The following is a 22591-nucleotide window of genomic DNA, read 5'->3' on the forward strand; positions in this document are numbered from 1 at the left end:
CTGTTGAAATCGCCAAGAAATAGGAATTAAAAAGAGGTGAGATCGTAAAGGAATAAAAGTACTAATGTTTCCCCCTCACATGTTGGTGGATTGTTCCGGGTACACCCTGCTCTGGAGACCCCGGTCTGGTGGATCTAGAACGTGTGCTCTGGGTGACACTGACGGACGCCACCGGGTGGGAAGCGATGGACATGCTTTCCGCCAGCCTGGGTCCTTGGTGTATAGGCCTGTGTGTGTCCTGGTGGTCGACAAGGCTGGGCCACGGGGGCCTCCACGATGCCAGACCCACAGAGCGTTCTCAGTTCTAGTTAACTTGACTTCTCCCTGCCCTTTCTGGAATGTTCTCTTCCCCTCCTCGGCTCCTTTCTGGGCCTGACCTGTTGTCTGAAGTGCTCCACAACTTGCCCGAGGCCCTCTGCCCATGCTGCCCCTCAGTGCCATCCGCCCCCCCACCTCCCCTGGGCCGTCTCGCCAGGTCCAAGGCTGAACACATGGTCTCTGCCCCACCCCCTCCGAGGAACCTCAGTGTCTCCTTTCTCTGCAGATGGAAAGCCAGGAGGCCCTCCAACACCCTCCTCTCCGTCACCCCATATCTGAACCATGAGTCCATTGTTTCCCTGTGAACTCTACCCTGGGTCTGTATGCTCGCCTCCTTCAGTACCACCCACCTCCCTAGTCCAGGCTACCCCCGTCTCCTCCACTCCTGCACCAATTGCTCCTCTGATCAGGTCAGCCTGTGGCCTGACATCCGTCAGCGCTCCCTGTGCCCCAGGCCAGCTTCCCCTGGTCTGACCCTGCTGAGCTTTCCACTCTCTTTGGTGTCCTTCCCCATTCTAGCTCTCCAGCCACGTTGTCCTAAACTGTGTGGTTTTCTTCGCAGATGCTGTTCCTTCCAGTTGGGATGCTCCCAACTTTCCCATCCCCGCTTCTGCTTGTAATTAGTACCTCACTCAAGGGTTGCTTCCCCACGGAGCCCTCCTGCCCTCTAGACTAGGTGTGTGTCTCTGTTTCATGCCCTCACCCCGAGCACCATCTGTCTCTCCTCTGTACTTCCTCTGGCTATAAGTTTTCAGCATGATGCGATTCGTGTCTGCCTCCTGTTCCTGAGAGGGTCTGTGCTCAGGGCAGGACGTCACCACCTCTTGCTGTCTCGCCGTGGCTGTCAAGCCCGCTATCCAGTGGGGTGCTGATAGAATTGTCGAATGCTGGCTGCAGCCGGAACTCGTGCGCAGCTCTGGAACAGTCTGCCCCTTGCCTGCTGGTGCACACACTCCTTGTCCCTTCCTCTCCTCAGTCCACGATGTTCTTTGAGCCCTTTGGATGGCTGGCCTTTGTCTGCAGTCTTTGTCCCCTGTCTTCTGAATGTTTCCTGTGCTAACTGGCCTCTGTACAGCCTCACTGTCTCAGAGACCGCTCCCCTGCAGCTCCCTGAGGGAGGATGTTTTCCCATCACATCCTGGTACTTGCCGGGGGGGCGGGGCGGGGAAGGGATGTCTTCTTGGTTTTTCCTCGTTCCTGCTTCCAAACCATTTCTCCTCTGTTGAAAACCCTCCTGAGAGCTACCCTGGTTCGGTGAAGGTGTCCGTGTCCGGCTTGGTCTTTGGACCTGGTCACCTTGCCCTGTCTGGGCCCGCACCCGAGCAGCTGGGCATCGTTAGAGGGAAACCCCACGGTCGGGAGGACCACCGGCCTGTCCGGGAGGCTCGCCTTTCTGACCGGGCCCCTCCCTGCCCGGCTGCTATGACCTTGGCCCTCATCTTCCCACTTCCAGCCCAGGAGCCTTTCCACAGGCCGGTCCTTCCCTTGTGCTCCCGACTCCAGCTCTCCTCTCCCCCTGTCCACGGGCGTGTTGCTGCTGTCCCTCACAGGGGACAGAGCTTGCCGGCCTTGCCCGTATCTGCTCCCTCTCTGTAGCAGGATTTCTTTTTTTCTTGGAAAAAAGTGTTGAGTGTTTGGGACAGCACAGAATAACATAATAAACACCCTTCCCCCACTGCACAGAATCAGTCATTGATTTTGTTATATTGCTTGATTTCAGTCTTCCTTGTATACATTTATTTTTTAACTTTTTATTTCGGAAGAAGTGTAGACATGCAGGAAGTTAGCCGAACTAGGACGGGGAACTCCCCTACACCCCTTTCCCAGTTCCCCGTCACTAACACCTTGCACAGCCCTGACCGACGCCAGCCTGATAATAGCAGCTAAGCTATAGGCCTTATTTGACTTTCCCAGGTTTTTCCACGGACGCTCTCTTGTCCTGCTCCAGGGTGTAGCTGGGGCCCCACGCGGCGTATGCTGCTTGTCCTCCCTCGTCTGCTCCATCTGCCTCCGTGTTACTTCCAGTCCCGAGGCTTGTTAAGCACATGGATCAGTTATTTCAGAGAATGTTCCCTCAGTGTAGGTTCGTCTCACCTTTTCTTGTGACTGGAATGAGGTTATATATTTTTGGCAAGAATATCACAGAAGTGTTATTCTGTCTTCTCCAAAAGTTCATAATCTCGATATTCTTATTACAGGATTTTAATTTTTATAAAGAAATACAACTGTGTAGGTAAAGTGAATTGTCAGTCCGCACACCTCTGCCTCCCCAGCAGTCCCCCTCCCTCTTCCATTCGCTGTCCCCCCCCGCCTGCCTGTCCCCTGCCCCATCTGGTCACACCGAGGACTTCCCCACTGTTGGACCCAGCGGCCCCCTTGCCGTTCTCCCATGTTTCCCCCGGCAGCCGGCACACCTTCACCCTCACGGCCGCCCCCCTGCCCCCCTCTGAATCAGGGCTTCACGTGGTGGGTTGTAAAACCTCGAAGGGCACGTGAAATGTCAGCGTTTTTGCTGCTTTTTTAAAATGAAATAGGCTAGAAAATACTAGAAAGTCTTGCACAGTGGTGAGCATGGAAGTTTGTTTTAGGGGTTGGGTGTGTTGGGCAGCTTGCTGGGTAAAACGGGCTCCTTCCTGCGGGGACGGTCGCTGGGAGCGCTCAGGCTCTGTGCGGGTCCCTCCTCGGCGGCCGCGCGGCGGCCTCAGACGCTGTGCGTGTGCTGAGGACTTCAGGGCTGGCCGGAGCTCCCGGCTTCTCCGGGCTCCTTTTGTCTCCTTCCCTGATTGCTCTGCTCCACTGGGGGAGGGGGGCTCCCGGGTCCCTGAATGTGCTTGCTTCTCACCCCTCAGGTGTCCGTGTCACCATCTCCTTAGAAGCAGCCACCCCGACCCACCCTGCCCCGCCCTGTCCCTGCAGTTACGGCAGGCTACGCTGGCCTTGCACATCCTTGTCTGCCGCTCGCTCTGGAAGGGGGTCCCTGGGTGTGTCTTGTTCTTGTTTGCCCGGGGCTTAACACAGTGCCAGGCACAGAGGGGACCTCCAGTAAATATTTTTGGGCTAAATATATATGAATGTTCCTGAATCCAAAGTAGATCGTTTCAAGTGGAGGTAGGATCTTCTGTCCCGAGAAAGTGCGACCAGCTGTGGTTGGGTGGCCGGTGGCTGCGCCTGGGCGTGCGGGGGCAGAAGACTGGGTCACGTGGGTCCCGTCCTGTTCTCTGCTGTGCTGGCTTCCTTAAGTAGCAAGCAGGAAGGTGTTTGGAGACCTGGTAGTTACAAAAAGGCTTCCAGTAGTTGATGCACTCCTTCTAAGATTACGTACTATCCCTCTTAACCTCTCCATTTTTCTTCTTAACCTGTCTTAAGTGTTTTCCTTCTTTCCTTCCTCCAAATTCTTTCCTCCACACGCAGCTCCCCTTTCTCCCTACTGGGAATAAATGCTGAACTGCAATATTACACATGAACAAAGAGATTTCTTGTTTACAGTGTTCAGAGAAATGCCAGAGAGAATTGCAAAGCTCTTAAGTCTCCGTCCACCTTCTCTCCACCATCCCGGGGACAGGTTGACTTGGCTCTGGAGGACTCTGGGCAGTGTGTCCAGCCCAGCAACGGTGCATGGCCTTTGTACCGAGTACACGTGATGCACAGCAGGCTAAGCCCTCCTGAAGGAACACGGTGGGGCTTCACCTCTGTATAAAGTTTGCAGCTTCAAACTCAAAGGCCTATTTAGGACCGGGCACAGATAGGCGTTTTATATGGAGCTCATCCTGATGTCCTTGGGCTTAGTCACTTGACATGGAGGGAAACCAAAAAACAAATTTTAATTCTGATGAAACCTGGATACCTAGACGGAAGAAATCCTGACGGAACTCTGAAATTCTGGGTGGGTGGCGGGGGGTGTACAGCTGGCTAAGGGCTGCACAACCCGCCTGCTGTCACACCCTGGAGCCCTGGGGTCCCACCGTGCCCAGCCTGCCTTCGCCACGGCATTTCGCTTCGTGCGGGTTCCAGGCGGAGAGTTTGAGAGATGCCTTGCAGACCTGTGCACACTCTTCTTCGGGCATCTTGGGTGCTGGACGTGGGGCCAGTAGTGACTTACCTCTTCCAGGGGGTTCTCCTCTCAAACCCTGCTCTCAGCTCTGTGGACCTGACAGATCAGTGCTAGGTTTGTACTGTCCGTGTCTTAGTCTGCTCAGGCTGCTGTAACAGACTCCTCGGGGCTGCCCAGACATTTATTTCTGGAGGCTGGAGGTCTGAGGTCTGCGTGCTGGCACGGTTGGGTCCCTGGCCTGCAGGTGCTGCCTTCTCCCTGTGTCCTCACGTGGTGGAGGGACGGAGGGGGGGACAGCAGCCTCTCTGGGACCCTTCATATAAGGACGCTGATCACATGGACACCCTGCACGCGTGACCTCATCTATACATAACCGCCTCCTAAAGGCCCATGTCCAGACACCATCGCACTGGGGGTTAGGGCTTCAATGCGTGAATTTGGGGAGGACATAGTTTAGCTCGTAACAGTCCTAGATACAAAACTGCAAATGAGGGGTGCCTGGGTGGCTCAGTTGTTAAGCATCTGCCTTCGGCTCAGGTCATGATCTCAGGGTCCTGGAATCGAGCCCCGCATCAGGCTCCCTGCTCAGTGGGAAGCCTGCTTCTCCCTCTTCCTCTGCCCCTGCTTGTGTTCCCTCTCTCACTGTCAAATAAATAAATAAAATCTTAAAAAAAAAAAAACCTGCAAATGAGGGGCGCCTCAGTTGTTAAGCGTCTGCCTTCGGCTCAGGTCATGATCCCAGGGTCCTGGGATAGAGCCCTGCATTGGGCTCCCCGCTCAGCAGGAAGCCGGCTTCTCCCTCTCCCACTCCCCCTGCTTGTGTTCCCTCTCTCGCTGTGTCTCTGTCAAATAAATAAATAAAATCTTAAAAAAAAAAAAACTGCAAATGAGTAAATAAGATTAGACCTTACAAAGTGGTCAGGACCACAGTTGTAGGTGACAAAAGACAGTGGCTAAACTATAATTGTGGGAGGTCACCGGCTCTCAAATCTGTTTGCTCCCCCAAATGTGAGAGTGACCAAATTACTTTTTCCTCTGATGTGGTTCCATGTCCTTTGGAAAAGGAACTTCTCTGTTTTCTTCTCTGTAACTTTACCATCCTGTCATTCATTGCCTGAGTAGGTCCTGTTGCGTGTGTGTTTTTTTTTTTTTGTTTGGTTTTTAGATTTTATTTATTTGAGAGAAAGAGTGGGGGGAGCACAAGCAGGGGGAGCAGCAGAGGGAGAGGGAGAAACAGACTCCCCGCTGAGCAGGGGAGCCCCATTCGGGGCTTTATCCCAGGAGCCTGAGATCACAACCCGAGCTGAAGGCAGACGCCTAATGACTGAGCCACCTAGGCGCCCTGCGTGTGTTTTTATAACCTGAGTTTAAAGAGCTGTTTCACTTTGGGCAGTGTTTCTGTGGGATCATAGTCCCCGGGGCGCATTTCTTAACAAGGGGTGAATAAGGATCACCTGAAAGCATTTTCTAGCTACACTTGCCGGCCCCTCCTCAGACACAGTGGCCTCGAGGCTAATTTGCTGTTTAATGGCAAAGGACTAAGGAGTGAATTTGAACTGAGACCAAAAGATAGTTTTGTTTTGTTTTTTTTTAAGATTTTATTTCAGAGAGAGAGAAGGCAGAGGGAGAGGGAGAAGCAGACTCGCCACTAAGCAGGGAGCCCGATGTGGGGCTCAATCCCAGGACCCTGAGATCATGACCTGACGCTTAACTGACTGAGCCACCCAGGCACTGCTAAAAGATAGTTTTTGAAGGCAGGATGATTCTAGATCCCACATGGGTTATTAGGACTGAAGATAGCATATGAGCGTCATTGGATTTTGGCAAGAGACAAACATTAAAACGGCAGCAGGGAGAAGATTGGGAAGAGCAGAGCATTGATCCCGTGAATGCTTCATGCCAGGGTGCTCTTTGGACCCCAGAAACAGGCCCAGATCTGTCAGTTGCCCTTAAGGATCGGTTTGGGGGCAGAAGGCCCCTGTGGCCGGTGCACTCCTGCTCTGTGCTGACCAGAATGGACAGCATTGTGGTGGCCTTTGGGAAGATGTCATGGGTGGAACTTAGAGAAGTTTTAAAATAAATGCAAGCAAGAAAATACCAATAGACACTGTTCTATTTTTGGAATCAGTGACTCGGTTACACTTGAATTTTCAATCTCATCAGTGTAGTGTGATGGTTGCAAGCGCAGATCCTGCAGATTACAAGACGTTGACCTCTGTTTCTTCGTATTTAAAGTGGGGGTGGTACTGGTAGCGCCCGATGGTAGGGTGGCTGGGGGTTAGACAGCACTGCTCCCGTGGAAGCACTTGTGGGGCCTGCACGTGGTCAGCCCTCAGTAAACATCCGGTGTGTTGCTGTCTGTTTTAGGGGGCCGAGGCCATGGTCCTGGAGAGCGTTATGTTTGCCATTCTTGCAGAGAGGGCGCTTGGGCCAAAGCTCTACGGCATCTTTCCCCAAGGCCGCCTGGAGCAGTTCATCCCGGTAAGATGTGTTCTCGACTGGTCAGTTGACAGGTGCCACAGACAGAAGACGGATTCTTTGTCTTGGTGCTGCAGGAGCCTGAGAGGTCATGGGCTGACACATTAAATGGGACTTAACATTATGAAACTGTATCAGAAATAAAGAAAAAACAGATTTCTATTGAATTTACATTGGAAACTCTGTCTTTCCTACAAAGATGTTCATCCAAATGAAAACTGTATACGAAACCTAACATTCCATTGTCCTCTAAAGCTGCTTGCTCTGAACCTTTCTCCTTTCCCCTTGTTCCTCTCAATTTCTGGACCGCCTTTAGAACTCAGTGTAGAGCCCTGTGGTCCTGGCCACACCAAGCCATACCTGGATCTTTGCCCTGTGGGGCCACCACTACTCTTTGCCTTGTCTCCCAGCTCACTCCCTCTGTTTGAGTTTCCCCAGCTCCCATGTGCCTGTCAGCTGACGTTGCAAGGCCCAGCTCAAGTCCTGTTTCCAAGAGCTGGGACTGTTTGCCTTTTCTTGCTGTCCTGAGGCATTTCTAATGCTGCTGTAACATCTTCACTGGTGTGAGCTGCTCGAGGACCAGTGTCACAAATGGTCTCATTGCCCTGCCTCACGTGGCCACCTGGGTGGGCAGGCTTGCCCTGTACAGTTGTGCGGTGGTTAAGCACAGGGCCCCTGGCTGAAGGGATGCTCTGCTTGCCAGGACTCAACCTGTTTTCAGCGGGAGGCTGGAGGAAGGGGTCCTAATTGTCTAATCCCCACCGCCCAGGGGTAGGAGCCTTCTTGTGACCTGTGTCCCAGGAGGGGTGCCCTCTGCTGGTTGATGCAGTGGCCCCGTGTGTGCAGCTGCCAGCCTGGGGCTGTGCCGAAACCAGCAGCTGAACCCTCGCTGCAGACCTTCCGTCTTGGCCCCAGCACCTCGCTGGCCACTTGGCAGGGTTTTCATTTATAACTGTCCCATAACATCCGACTGGTATGAGAATCAGATGAGATAATAAAGTATCTGAAAGCATGGAAAATCTGAAACACTTCCTGTGGTTAAAAGTGGTGACATCTTAAGAACATACTATTGAGTGATAAAACCAGATTGTGGAAGACTACAAATAGTATACCATTTTAATAAAGCCCACTGAAAGCAAACAAAACTGTTTAAAATATACATGTGTGGTAAAACTTCTCTTTTTAGGGAAGGTAAAGGACCAGCGAGCACAACCCAGAATAATGGAACTGTCCTGCCCTGGACCAGGATCCATGGGTTGTAGCATCTGTGGGATTGATACTGTTCTACTTCTGAAATTCTGTCCTCTTTTATGTATGTTTTATATAGTGAAGACTTTTTAAAGTTCTGTTAAAGTAGTAGGTTGAACCACACGAAACTACCAGTCATCAACTGTTTTTGACCCCAGAAATGGTGATTTCATTTGGCTCAGCCTGCTAGCGCGTGTTATTTCCAGGTTTACCCCTGAGCGCTGCATGGAGTGGGATGCATTCCACCTCGTCTGGTTCCTACAGCCATTTTTTCAGAGGGCACAGGAGAGTAGTGACGCTACGGACCCTGGGTCAGTCTCCTGTTGCCGTTTCCGTGTGCTGGGAAAGGAGCTTAGAACTCCGAAATATGTTCATCTTTGAGCATGGTTAGCCTGACTTTCCACAATGCCAAACAAAGTAACTTATGGCATTTTTTTAACAAAGCCATGTGAAAGCTGAGTGAGCTGCCACTAGGAGCTGAGTCCCTTGTCCTTAACCTTGGCCCGATCGCTTGATAACTTGGAGGATTCCCAGGTGGAGGAGGACGCGGTTGAGCCTGCTGCTTCCAGAAAGCTCTGAGCTCTCATCATCAGGCTCCCGCCATTTGTCGAGACCTCCTGGCTGGGTGCCAGCCCAGGGCCCTTGCCTGCCTTGAATGCTGTAGGTCAGAGCAGCCCCGCAGGGACTCCATGTCATGCTTCTCATTTTATAGAAATCGGAAAGTCAGACACAGAGGTCTGAGTAGCATGCCTTTGGCCATGTGACTTTGAAATGAGGATTAAAGCCAGAATTTGAGCTGTTTTTCTCTAACTTGGAGGAATACCATGGCTGTGGCACTCAGGATTTTCAGAGGCATGCCTCTTTGGGCTTCTGTAGGGGAGCAGGGCATGTGGAAAAGACAGACTGGTCTTAGTTGATTGTGATTTCCTCGGGAGGAGGAGCTGGGCAAGCGCAGCGGTGGGGGCTGGGCCCCTCTGGTTCTTCGTTCAGCTGTGCGCTCTGAGAGCCTGCTCTGTGCTAGGCGGGGTGCCGCAGGCGCCACCGTGGATGAGGGGGAGTGTGGCTCATCCTGAACTCCTGGCCCTGCTTCTCAGGAGGACCTGTGCTGAGCACCATCTCTTGGCTGCGATGGGTCAGGCCGGAGTGTCCGAGCCGCTGAAGGAGTTGGACATTGCCTTGTGCTACGACCCTGAGACTCGGAGCTTTTAGCGGGGAGGAGGGCGTCCTCTGGTGAGGGTGCAGAGAAGAGAGGGGGAGTCCGCCTAAATGCTTGTATGTGGGGAGGACCTTCTCATGGTTAAAAGAGTTCGAAATAAAATTGGCCTGTGGCGGAGGCCCCCCCGCTTGCTGAGAAGTGCCCCCGCAGTCGCCGGGTCACTGTCCGCGGGGCGTGTTCCACAGGGAGTTTCGTGCGCCAGCTGAGGCAGACTGGCTGCTGGGTCTTAGCCTGGTGTGATCGCACCCCTGACCCTCCAGGCTCCCCGGAGAAATGCTGTTTTCTGACCCCCTTGTTCATTGCAGAGCCGGCGCTTAGACACTGAAGAATTAAGTTTGCCAGATATTTCTGCAGAAATAGCTGAGAAAATGGCCACATTTCATGGTATGAAAATGCCATTCAATAAGGAACCAAAATGGCTTTTTGGAACAATGGAAAAGTAAGTGGTCAAACCGCTTGGCTCTAACTCCATTTTCTGTTAGCGGCTACCAGAGGCGCAGAGTGAGTACTCGTTTGCCGTGGTGGCCGGAGGTCTTCCTCTGCTCTGCCGAGCGGGTGGGCGGGCAGGGGACGAGCTTTCTCAAGAGCCTGGAGCCCCGGGCTGTGTCCCGGGCCCTCTCGTGATTATACTTGACAGGAGCCCTGCCCGGGAGCCGCAGTGAACCGAGCAGTGAATTTTGTTCTCCCTTTTTCTGCCAGATACCTGAACCAGGTGCTGAGGATTAAGTTTGCCGGGGAGCCGCGGGTGAAGCAGCTTCACCGTCTCCTCCACTACAACCTGCCCCTGGAGCTGGAGTACCTGAGGTGAGGAGCCGTCGCGAGCGCAGTCGGGTTTTTCTGAAACAAAACACGAAACAGAAGCGACGGGGGCAGGTGGGGGAAATCGTTCAGCCCGAGCTCTGGCCTGCAAGTAGGGGCACCGCGCGGTCCCCGGGGGCGCACTCACCCCGAGCGCGAGAAGGCACAGTTCTCGTCACTCCACGGGTGTGAGCAGCGCCGAGGACATGGGGGCCAGGACGGCCTTCGAGGCGCTTGTGTCTTATTAGGAGAGATGGAGACAAGCAAACGCGTCCCATGATGCCGGGTGGTGATCAGAGGTGTGACGGAAACCAGGGCCAGAGCAGACTGAGGAGGAGGGTCGTGCTCTGGGCCGGGAGGGCCCGCCCGGGGAAGAGGGGCTGCGCGCGGGGCTGGCGTGGAGCTCCGGGTTGCGCCCCCGGAGCTCCCGGGGCCAGCGCTGCAGGGAGGCTGCATGGCAGTGCCAAGCACCAGTCCCGTCCCGGGCACGCCGAGGCATCTGACCTGCGGTGTGATTCCCTTTGCAGGTCGCTGCTTGAATCCACCCCCTCTCCGGTTGTATTTTGTCATAATGACTGTCAGGAAGGTAAGAATCGCTGCCTGTTACGTGAGGCTGGGCGTGCGTGTCTCCTTAGCGGCCTCCAGCGTGTGTGACGAATGCTAGGTATCCGTGCAGAGGGGAGTACTTGCGTGAAATAATGGGATGGGCACACAGTGGAGTATTGTACGACTATGAAAAAGAATGAGGTCGTTTTTATGCAGACCAACAGAAAGATCTCCAGGATCTATTAAGAGGGAAAAAAGCGAGTTTTAGAAAAACACATGGGGTGGGGCGCCTGGGTGGCTCAGTCGTTAAGCTCAGGTCATGATCCCAGGGTCCTGGGATAGAGCCCCGAATCAGGCTCCCTGCTCGGCGGGAAGCCTGTTTCTCCCTCTCCCACTCCCCCTGCTTGTGTTCCCTCTCTCGCTGTCTCTCTCTCTGTCAAATAAATAAAATCTTCAAAATAAAAAGAAAAACACATGGGGTGTCTTCCCATTTTTGTAAAAAATATATTCATGGAAGAAAAAATGAGAACATTCACTAAACTGGGAGCTTGGATAAAGGACCGAAACCTCCTAAGTCACATGTTTGTTCAGTGTTTAACTCTGGTGAACACGCACCTTTGATAATCTGAAAACGCAGTAAGAGGTGACCGCCCCGCTCTGTCCTGGGGGCCTTGCCCTGGCCACAGCTCACAGCTCATCGAGGCCATCTGCTCTCCTTGGGTTTCTCTGCCTTTCATAAAGTACGATGCCGGGTACCCCTCCGTGTGACTTCAGACGGAGGCCGCATCTAGCTGGGCAGCTCCCGCTGGTGCCGCAGTGGGGCCGGGCTTTGGTGAGGCTTTGCCTTGCTGTCCCTGTCCTTTCCATCACGGCTGGCTCACATCCACCCTCGGGCCCTTTGCCAGGCTCAGCAGTTTGTTTTTAATTTTGACAATAGTCCCTGTTGAAGACCAGTCATCAATCAGACATTAGGGTGATAGTTTATTAATTAGCTGATCATTGTCGGGCAAGTCGAGCAGGGTGCAGACTGTGTTAGCAGGCAGTAGTCAGCTGCGCAGATGTCACCAGCTGGGTCTGAGGGGGGCCTGCTGGCCAGTGAAAGGCTAGAGGAGGTGGGGGTTGTACATTTGCTTTGTTCTGCTGCTCTGAGCGTCTCCTTTTAATGTCCCCTGGAAACGGATTTTGTGTGCTGAAAAGCCTAGAAAGAGCACCTCCTGCAGAAACCCTGGAGAGAGCGTGGCCAAAAAACTAGCAAAGCCTGGCTCACCAGTGCTCACCTGCCAGCCTGGTAGTGACCGATGCTGGACATTGTGTCACCTGTGGGAGGTCTTGGAACGGATGCCTGAAGAGCCAGGCTGGCCGCCAGTTCACTTTGGGCCCAGAATTCAGCCATACGGGAAATATGGTGGAAGGAACGCTGCTTGTGGTCTCCTTGGAGAACCAAACGAGGCAAAGCATCGGGGCCAAGTAGGGTCCACAGAGCCTGGTGGCGGCTGAGCACACCCATGGTGTCCTCATCAGGGAGGACAGCAGGACACAGCTTCCTAGCTGCTGGGGAGGTTGGGTCGACTAGAACTCCACCATGCCAGTCAAGCATTTTCCTTTGTACCCGTGTGTGAAAAGTCTGGGGAGTGCTGCCCCAACAAGCTAAGGGAGAGCCATTCTTGTTCCCGGGTGAGCGTGGGGCCGTGTTACTCTCGGGCTGTCGGTGTGGCCCAGGGCCTTCTGCCGAGGGCTGGGCCTCGGGGGGCGGTGCTGCTCCTGGCACTCCACGGCCTGTGCTCATTCACTGCATGGTTGGGGTTCCCTGACAGGATCAGAACCACTCTTGGCCCTTCTGTTCAAGGACTTGTGCCTTCGACTATGCAACACAGCCATAGTAAATGGCATGTCATCTAAACCTTTTTGCAGGTAATATCTTAATGCTGGAGGGCAGAGAGAATTCCGAAAAGCAGAGACTGATGCTCATTGACTTCGAATACAGCAGTTATAATTACAGGTATGAAACAGCTACAGGAGGAATTGAGGAGCCATGCCACGGGACCCTGGGAGCTAGCGTACTGTCCCAGCAGCCTGCAGCCATGCAGGAAGCAGCCCGGGCCTGTTCCTCGCTGGTGGTTGGGGGGGCAGCAGTGTGAGTGATCAGAACTCAGAATTTGGTGTTTTGCTGACTTCAGAGATCAGAGTACTGAGTGCAAGAGAATGTTCTTGAACAACTGCCCCTGTGTGGTGGGTCGGGTGGCGCTTTTTGTAGCATCAGTCAGTTCTGGTTCTGGTAACTGCCCTGTTGGCTCTTCCTGTCCCTGAGGCAGTCGTCCTTGGGGGGGACCTCAGGAAGGACAGTTGTTGCTGGGAGGGATGCTCATGACTCGGCCTTTTCCCTTCTCTGACCAGGGAACCTCAGGGTGTGGCAGCTTGCCCCCTTCTCTGCAGCTCTTACCTCTTTTTCAGGGGATTCGACATTGGGAATCATTTCTGTGAATGGATGTACGACTATAACTATGCAAAGTACCCTTTCTTCAGAGCGAACATCCTGAAGTACCCCACCAAGAAACAACAGGTAGGAGACGGCTGTGTGTAGACTTGATAGTAGCTAAACTGCAGGAGTCCATTTTATGCAGTTAGAATTGATTGCATCTTCGTTTTTAAGGACACGCCCCCCCTTTTATTTTTAAAGATTTTATTTGAGAGAGAGAGATTGCAAGAGAGAGCACAAGCAGTGGAGAGAGGGAGAAGCAGGCTCTCCGCTGAGCAGGGAGCCTGACGTGGGGCTCGATTCCAGAGCCCTGAGATCATGACCTGAGCCGAAGGCAGATGCTTAACCGACTCAGCCACCCAGGCGCCCCTAACGACACCCTTTTCAAATCGCAGAATGGTTAAGCAAACCCTTTTGCTCTAAAATGTCATTTTGTGTCAGGACACAAACCTGACATTTTAATCCCCGTGCCAGAGATAACCTGTATTCATTCAGTTAGAGAACACAGTCTCTTTTGTAGCTCCTTCTAGTTTTTTCCAAAAAGTCCAGCCTCTGACCTGCCTCCTGGCCTTCTTTGTGGGGATCATGGTGTTCCCTGTGTGTGTTTCACTCTGTGCAGACAGAAGTAGCCTTTGGGCACCGTGACTTGGTAGCTGCTGTGCTATTACAGTTCCCTTTCCTGTCCTGAGGGGGGAGGGGGCGGCTGTGTGAAGAATCACCCCCTGGGTGTCCTGGGATTGAGCCCCGCGTCGGGCTCCCTGCTTAGCGGGGAGCCTGCTTCTCCCTCTCCTGCTGCTGCTCCTCACCCTGCCTGTGCTCTCTCTCAAATAAATAAAAAAAAAAAAAAAAAAAAAAGAATCACCCTGTGGGGAATTCCTCCTTGGGAGCCCCTACTCCATCCCTCAGCCCACCGTTGGAGCCGTGGGTTGAGGGTGAGTGGGTAGCGATGTGGAAGCACGCCGGGCTGGGGAGAGGGTCCCCCGAGCCTGTGCAGGGCAGCAGCCCACCCCCCTTCACAACCCCTGCTACGGGACAGCCATTTCCATGGAGCCCTGCTGGCTCAGCCGCTTTTCAGAGCGGTCAGGGCAGCATGAGGATGGGGATGCGGTCGGTTGCTGCTGTATTTCCCTCAGGAGAGGTCTCTTGGGCACTCACCTGTGCCAGGCACGGTGATTGTGTCTTCAGCAGATGGCCCACACGCCAGGGGCCCCCATTCAAATGTTGACTTGCTGTGGGACCAAAACCCCATTGCCCTCTTCCTGCCGTGCGGGAAGGCTGACTCTGACGAGCTTGAGTACGTCCCAAGCAGAGCGGCCAGGCTGGTTCTGGGCCTCGAGGTCATGCTGTGTGAGGAGGAAGGGTGTTGCGGGGGAAGGAACACAGCAGCAGTCTTTGTAAAAGACTTCGTAAAAACTGGGCAGCTCCAGAGGTGCCAACTCTCCAGCCAGGAAGAGGGCGGCTTTCTGCCGGCGAGAAGGCAGGTTCCGGCATGGTGGGTGGCGATGGAGGGCAGAGCTGTGTGACTGGCTGCACCGCACAGCCACGGAAATGAAGGAGGTTCCTTTTCGATTTTCTGAGCAGTTTTAAAAGTCACATAGAGGTGTTAGTCTTCATTAGCTACCCTTTCTGCACCTAGTAGGTAATCTCATGCTTTTCTTTCTTTAGTCTACTAATGAGATGTTTTAAAATGTTAAACCGTCTTGGAATTCCTAAAATAAACCATTTGAATGAGAATGAGGTGTGTTATTTTGGAACGCTCTGCTGGGTCCAGTTAGTCTCTTATTTAGGAGTTTGACGTCTGTGCACGTATGTGAAACGGGCTTTTAACGGTCATTTAAAAATTGTTTATTCATACCTGGTTTTGGAATAAAAATTATGCTAGTCTAATGAGTTTGGTGTCCCTTTGTAATTTTCTGGAACAAATTTATATGAGATGTTCTTTGAAAATTTTGGTAGACTTTGTAAGAAAGTGTGGGCCTAGAACTTTTGGGGAGGGAAGGTCATTAGTTACTATCTCTTAGGTATTGATCTATTCAAATTTTCTGTCTTCATTGGCCTATTCAAGCATTTATTATCTCCCAGAAATTAACTCATCTCGTGTGGCAGTTCAAGCGTGTGTTTTAAAAACCATGTCTGGATTTGAACCCAGATCTGCCACTGTTCACTGTCACCTGCTGACTCTGTGCTTCAGTTTCCTTGTGTGCAGAAACAAAGGCTCAGGGGCGCCTGGGTGGCTCAGTTGGTTGGGCGACTGCCTTCGGCTCAGGTCACGATCCTGGAGTCCCAGGATCGAGTCCCGCATCGGGCTCCCTGCTCAGCGGGGAGTCTGCTTCTCCCTCTGACCCTCTTCCCTCTCGTGCTATCTCTCATTCTCTCTCTCAAATGAATAAATAAAATCTTTAAAAAAAAAAAAAAAAGAAACAAAGGCTCAGGACGGTGTCCGCTACATAGAATTTACTAGGCATGAGCCATCCCCTTACCTGTGCCAGGGTTACTCCTTCTAGAACGCCCTGCTAGGATGGCGCTCGAACTGGAACGCTGCTTTCTGGTGGGAGGGGGTGCCGAGTGTGAAAGCCACCTGGGAGAAGGCAGATGGGCGAGGTGGTGGAGGGGCGGTGTTGGCATTCCAACTAGGTGATCAGTTAATGGCGTTCTTTTGGGTAGAGCAACTGCCTGCTGTTTCCTTATTTATAAAAGAAGGTGAGTGGTGGTTTGCTGTGTTCTGGTGCCGTTAGGTATAGTGTTAGGTACTGAAGAACGGGGTCTCCTAAATCCTGATGCATGGGCAGACTACACGTGGGACCTGGTAGAACCTCTTCTCCAGACCAGAATTAGATCTTGCCGATTTATGGACATAAAGGCATCACCACAGCAGCTCGGAGGTGGAAGGCCCCTTTGCCTGGTCTGGTCGGCTCCCGCTCTGCCCAAGCCTCTGCCAACGACCTCGGGCTCCCAGGCGCCTGTGCAGAATGCCAGCCTGTGTGTGGGGACGTGTGATGTAGGCTTACCCTGCTTTGCGACCAGGCCATGGGAAACATGGGTGTGGAGTAGATTCCTCCTTGGTGATTTTGTCCAGAAGTAGTAGTGGTTTACTGTGCTTGTCTTGTCGACAGTGCGGCATCGAGTGCGGTAGGGTTCTGCCAGGAAGCCGGAGATCACTGCCGCACCGGTGAGCTTCCTCCAGGCTCCCCCGGCCGTGCGGGTGTCCTCCGAGTGTGCCGTGCTTCCGGACAGCTGTTGACACCGTCTGTCTCACCGTCACTGACTCTAATGTGATTATTTTTCTTTAAAGCTCCACTTTATTTCCAGTTACTTGGCTGCATTCCATAATGAATTTGAAAACCTCAGTAATGAAGAAAAGTCCATTATAGAAGAAGAAATGTTGCTTGAAGTCAATAGGTAATTTTTTTGTTGTTAATTTATAAAATAGTCGTCCGTTTATAGAATATAATTGGGGTGCCGACTTGCAATCATGATTTTAGGAGCTTCTTTATACCCATACATTTCTGGGACTTGTATTTTGTCAAAAACTGAGCATGTGGTACCTCTCCAGATTTCAGCACCCAGCAGGTGTGGAGAGCAGGGTCGATGTACAGGGTCAGGGCGCGTGGATGGCGCTCCACGCTGTAAGCCACATATAGGACTCAGCTGTACGAGGCTGTGCCGCCTAGGCCCTGTACACTTTTGCCGCTTGATGCTCATGGAGTGGTGGGCACCATCCAGTGATGTGTTTCTTTTAAAAACTGATTACAAATTGTAAGTGTTGGTTCTGAGTCTTGCTTGTAAACTGTTTCTTCAGTAGCTCTCAAAGCAGGGCTGAGAAACTTCCAGATTTCGTGAAAGTCTAGACCCCTGTTTATCACACACACTCATCTCTGTAGTCAAGAGACCTGAGTTACTCCCATTCTTTGAGCTCTCTTAGAAGATTCTTTGGTAAAAATGTTTAAGTGACTTTGGCCCACTTGTCCTGCCCGGCCCACTTACCATAGATCACCTCTTCCTGAAGTGTCCACACCGTTGTTGCTGGGCCTGCAGCCACCCTTGCTGTCCCGGGGCTCCCCCTGATACATAGATCTTCCCTCTCTGGTTCTAGAATGGATGGAAATAGAAAAATGGAGGAGAGCCCGACAGAAAGGGTACCCCAAGGGACATGTAGTGGGTCAGGGACCACAAGGAAAACAGTCGGGTTTGAGGAGGACACTGAAGCATTCAGTGAAGCCCACAGGCACTGTTGTGAGGGGAGCTTGGGTTCGCGGTGACGGGGGCCATGGTGTGGCTTAGAGAGGGCCACCACCACGCTCTCCTCTGCTCTGTTTCACTGCTTTGGGAGGGCAGGGGTGAGGGCGAGGCGGCATCCTACCTCCTGGGAAAGCCAGTGAGTCATCCAGAGGCCTGCACGTTCCTCCTCTCCCTGCATAACGCTTGCTAAGGGTTGCTGATGCCATGCCTCACACGTGTAGCATAGAGTGTTTCTTTCCCAGCATAGCCCGTGCGCGGCCTTGTGTGGCCCCCGAGGCCTCCGTGTGAGTCCCGGGACTGTAGCTGGGCGCGTCCACACTGCACACCCACCTGCCCCCAGCCAGAGGTGGGAGAGGCCAGCTGCGGTGCCCCCACCCTGTTCCCGGTCCCTGTGGAATAGAATCCTGTTGAGTGGGCCAGGGCTGACCGGGTTTGCACCTCGAGGAGTTACAGGGCCCGCCAGCAGAAAATCCCACCCCTGGCCTGTGGCCGGCGCCACACATCTCACGTGCATCTCCTGCTTTTGTAATTACAGGTTTGCCCTTGCATCCCATTTCTTCTGGGGACTTTGGTCCATTGTGCAGGCCAAGATTTCATCCATTGAATTTGGATACATGGTATGTTCTGGGGGTGGTCTTCTCTTCTATTCCCAGAAAGAAAACTGTTCATCATGTTTGTTCTTCCTTGGTGGGGAATCTCCGTTCTTCGCAGAAGGCTACCTATGTCGCTGCACAGTGAGCCCACTTGGACTGGCTCCGCATCTGCCTTTGGAGGTGGCCTCACTTGCGGGGCAGCAGGCCCACCTTCCCTGCTTCAGAGAGGTGCTGTCTGGCCCTGTGGCTCTGGTGGGGGATGTAGAAGTCAGACCCTAGTGGTCTAGCCCTTGACCTCAGTCCTCTCTGACACAAGGGACCACAGGTGAAGGAGCGCCCTGAAGCGTTTCCTCCTGCGGTTGTGGCTCCATTCTCCAGCCCACAGCGCCCCCACATCGAGTGCGCAGCTGGTGCTGACTGAATGAGCCGTCCTGTTTGTTGCAGGCAAGGTCGACAAGCCAGGCTGTCATTTTCTTCCAACCTTAGGAACTGTCCTTGACATAGTTTTAAACTGGGAGTCCAGCCCTCTGCTGCCCCATAATGAGTGTTGGTGGGGGCTCACAAAGTCTGGAGTGAGTGCCATGCTTTAGGAAGGTGGAGGGAATGACGAGTTCATTTCATCCTCCCAGTCCTGTGTTCGGGTGATTTCTGCTTCCAGGTAGGAGGTTTGGTAACGCACAGCTACTGTTAGGCAAAAGAAGGGGGAATAAGGAATTTTAAAGCAGATTTAGAGCCATGGTCAAATGAAATTGTTAAGACAAAGTACACATCAAAAAATATTACCAAAGTAAGGAACAATTTCATAATAATAAAAGGATCAGTTAATCCAGAAGACATTAAAAAAAATCCTAAATGTGTAGGGCAGAGGTGAGGGCGAGGCGGCATCCTACCTCCTATCTTGCTTCAAAGACATAAAGTAGAACCTGAGAAAATTGAGCAGAGAGGCAGAGCCAGAAGCACAGCAGGAGGGACAGAGGAGGGGACAGCACTGTCACCCAGCCTGACGTCACTGAATGCCCAGCTGCCGAATGTACATCCTTGCCCAGTGAGTATGGCACATTCGTCAAGATAGACGGTATGCTGGGCATTAGGAAACAGGTCTCAAGTTGAAAGGAATTGAAATACAGAGTATGTTCTCTGACCATGGTGGAATTTGATAGGAAATCAACAGCAACAAATCTTGAAAATTCTTAATTATTTGGGAATGAAATAGTACACCTAAATCAACCCTGGATCAAAGAAGAAATGAACTAGACAATGAGAAACTATTTTGAACAAATTATAATGAAAACACAATATGTCGGAATTTGTGGGATACAGTTAAAGCAGGGTTTAAAAACTTGGGGCTTTGAAGGTTATACATTTGTATTAGATAAGAAAGTTCTTAAATCAGTGACTGAAGCTTCTACCTTAAGAAGCTAGAGAGAGAAAAACCAACCTAAGCCCAAAGTCTAGAACTAGATAAAAGAGGGGCACCTGGCTGGCTCAGTCAGTGGAACACACGACTCTTGATCTCGGGGTCGTGAGTTCAAGCCCCATGTTGGGCATGGAGTCTACTTTAAAGGAAAAAAAAACTAAATAAAGCTAAGAGCAGAAATCCTTGAAATAGAAAATGGATGGGAGAAAAAAGAGAAAATCAATGAAACCAAAAGTTGGTTCTTTGAAAAGCTCAATACAATTTACAAACTTTTGGCTATATTGAGCAAGAAAGAGAGAGAAGACACACATGACCAGTATCAGTACCAAGGAGAAGACATCACTCCGGCTCCTGTGGATGCTGTAAGAGAATATTATGAAGAATTTTACACCAACAGATTTGACAGTGTGCATGAAATGTGCACATTTCTTGGAAAAGATACAAATGACAAAAACTAACCTAACAAGTGGTCATATGTTATTGAATAAATTGAATTCATACTCAGAAAAGCTCCCTGTAGAAAAAACTGCAGGTCCTGGTGAATATCATCAAACATTTAAGGAAGAAATGATACCGATTCTGCACAGTTTTAGAGAATAAAGGGAGGAGGGGACATTTCTTGACTCATTTGATGAAGCATTGTCTTGATGCTGAGAGAAGACAAAGACATTTCAAGAAAACTGCAGATCAGTGCCCTTTGTGAACAGGACAGAAAGAACATTATCAAAATAGTAGCAGAAATTAAATCTGACATCTACAAGAATATGATCAAGTGGCATTTATCTCTGGAATGCAAGGTTAATTTAACACTTAAAAACCAGTTAGTGTAGGGACGCCTGGGTGGCTCAGTCAGTTAAGTGGCTGCCTTCGGCCCGGGTCACGATCCCAGGGTGCTGGGATCGAGTCCCACATTGGGCTCCTTGCTCAGCAGGGAGCCTGCTTCTCTCTCTCTCCCTCTGCTTGTGCTCTCTCTGTCAAATAAATAAAATCTTTAAAAAAGCAAACAAGTTAGCGTAATTCAGCATATTAACAGAATGAGGGAGAAAAACCATATTATCTTCTTAGTGAATGCAGGAAAAGCATTTGACAAAATCCAGTACCCATTCATGATCATGATTTAAAACAAACAAACAAACAAAAAAAGCCTCAGCAAAGTAGGAATAGAGGAGTCCTTCCTTAACCAGGCCCAGGGCACGTATGAAAACCTATAGCTGGTGCTGTAATTACTGGCGAGAGCTGGAGCGCTCCTGCCCACCAGAGCACCCAGCCAGCATAGTAAGGCTGGGAAAAGAGAGGAAATGCAAAAATACTGGAAAGGAAGAAGAAAGACTGCCTTTTTTATTGTAGGTGACATGATCAGGTACTTGAGCAAATAGGAAAGAACCAACAGAAATGCTATTTGAGCTGTGGCGTGAGTTTACGGAGGTCACAGGATACAAGGGCAGTGCACAATAACCCTCTGTAGTCTACGTAGTAGAAACTGTTCCAAATGAAATTTCGTTGTATTTACAATGGTATAAAAACATGAAATACTTAAGGATGAGATTTTTAAAATATGTGCGTGATCTTCACACTGAAAGCTCTAAAACATGGCTACAAGAAGCTAAGCAAATGGACAGCAAGACCACATTTATGGCTTCAGAAGACTCCGTATTAGGAGTCTCTTCTCCCCAAACTGATTTCCAGAGTCTGTGATCCCAGTCAAAACCCTCACAGGCTTTTTGGCAGAAACGGGTATTTCTAAAATGTGAAACTAAAGCTAACAGTGTTGGAAGATTGATTCTGCCTGATTTCAAGACGTATCAAGACAGTGTGGTATTGGTGTAAAGATAGACGTCCGGCAAATGGAGCAGAGCCCAGTGCCCAGAAACACACACACAGTCAACTGGTACTCAACAGAAGGGCCACAGTAATTCACTGGGGAAGGGGTCAGATTTTCAAAACCAATGCAGGAACAACTGAGTAGCCATATGGGAAAAATAATGAACCTTGATCTCCTGCCACACACATGCATTAACTAAAAACAGGTAACAGACCCAAGTGTAAAAGCATCTGGAAAACAAAGGGAGAAAAGCTTTGTGACCACAGCAGAGATTTCTTAGGTTACGTGAAGCACTGACCATAAAAGAGAAGAGATACGGTAAGTTGGGCTTAATCAAAGTGAAAAACTTGTACTCTTTGAATGACACCATTAAGAAAATAAAAAGGCAAGCACAGACTTGGAGAAAATGTCGCTGATCTCTGTCTGACAAGGACTTGTATTTAGGATACATAAAGAGCTTGCAATGTAGCAAGAAACTAAATGAGCTACTTTATAAACAAGATTTGGACACGTCACAGAAGATAAAGAAATGGCCAGTAGACGTCTCTTTGTCTGCTTAATGTAATACACGAAATGCAAATTAAACCCCCAGTGAGATACCCCACACACCCCTGATGATGCTAAAGCTACCAGCGACAGTACCAAGTGTGAGCAAGCACTCGGAGCAGCTGGCCCTCGCATGCGTTGCTGAGGGGAAAGGTAGAAGGTCTAACCAGCCTGGAAAACGATCTGATAGCACATGTAGCGGAAGGCCCGGCAACCTCCTACTTTGGTATTGATCCGAAGAAATGAACGCCTATTTCCACACCACGACCGGCACTCAGACGCTCATCGCAGCTTATGTTTAATAGCCCCGAACTGGAAGCCGCCTGCCTGCCAGTCAAGTGAATGGATATTTGTAGTGGGTTAGATCCGTATAATAGACAAGTACTTACTCCACAGGAAACAGGAACGAACCCCAGACGCACACTACAGCGTGGAGGAATCCCAGGAACGTATGCTGAGTGAAACAAGGCAGACATGGAAGGGGACACACTGGGTGACTCCATTTATGGAAGAGCTTTCTATGGCAATCCTTGGTGATGGAAATCGGTTCAGAGGCTGCCTGTGGCCAGGTGTCAGGGCGGGGCCCATGGAAGCTTGAGCGTGTCAGAATGTTCTCCAGCAGGACTGTGGTGCCGGTGCTGGACTCGATGGGCGCATTTGTGAAAACCAACTGTGTGTGTGAAGGGGTTCATTTTTGTGGTACACAAGTCACACCCCGACAGTGAGTTTGCAGCAGCGACTTTTCCATTCGGAATGGGTGCTTCAGAGGTTGTGCTGGCGGACAGGACTCAGGACCAGGGTTTCTGCCGTCCCTCTCATGCCCCGTGCAGTCATCCTGCTGTG

The 22591-nt window shown here is 51.2% G+C and overlaps 1 protein-coding gene across 6 annotated transcripts in view; it reads left to right on the top strand.

Moving 5' to 3' along the window:
• CHKA (choline kinase alpha) overlaps positions 1-22591 on the top strand; it is a 58610-nt gene that overhangs the window by 35430 nt on the left and 589 nt on the right. For 4 of the 6 annotated variants that reach the window (XM_025878679.2, XM_073883382.1, XM_073883378.1 and 1 more), the window contains 8 exons: positions 6737-6850; positions 9617-9750; positions 10011-10115; positions 10637-10695; positions 12567-12654; positions 13107-13215; positions 16424-16530; positions 17906-17987. In XM_025878679.2, the coding sequence (XP_025734464.2) occupies positions 6737-6850; positions 9617-9750; positions 10011-10115; positions 10637-10695; positions 12567-12654; positions 13107-13215; positions 16424-16530; positions 17906-17987 (798 nt within the window). The remainder of the gene's footprint in view (positions 1-6736; positions 6851-9616; positions 9751-10010; positions 10116-10636; positions 10696-12566; positions 12655-13106; positions 13216-16423; positions 16531-17905; positions 17988-22591) is intronic. The other 2 variants (XM_073883383.1, XM_073883381.1) reach the window with 1 other exon arrangement.

Source organism: Callorhinus ursinus, unplaced genomic scaffold (genome assembly GCF_003265705.2).
Source record: "Callorhinus ursinus isolate GAN/ISIS: 27379988/994484 unplaced genomic scaffold, GSC_fseal_2.0 scaffold51, whole genome shotgun sequence".
NCBI classification, from domain to species: Eukaryota; Metazoa; Chordata; class Mammalia; order Carnivora; family Otariidae; genus Callorhinus; species Callorhinus ursinus.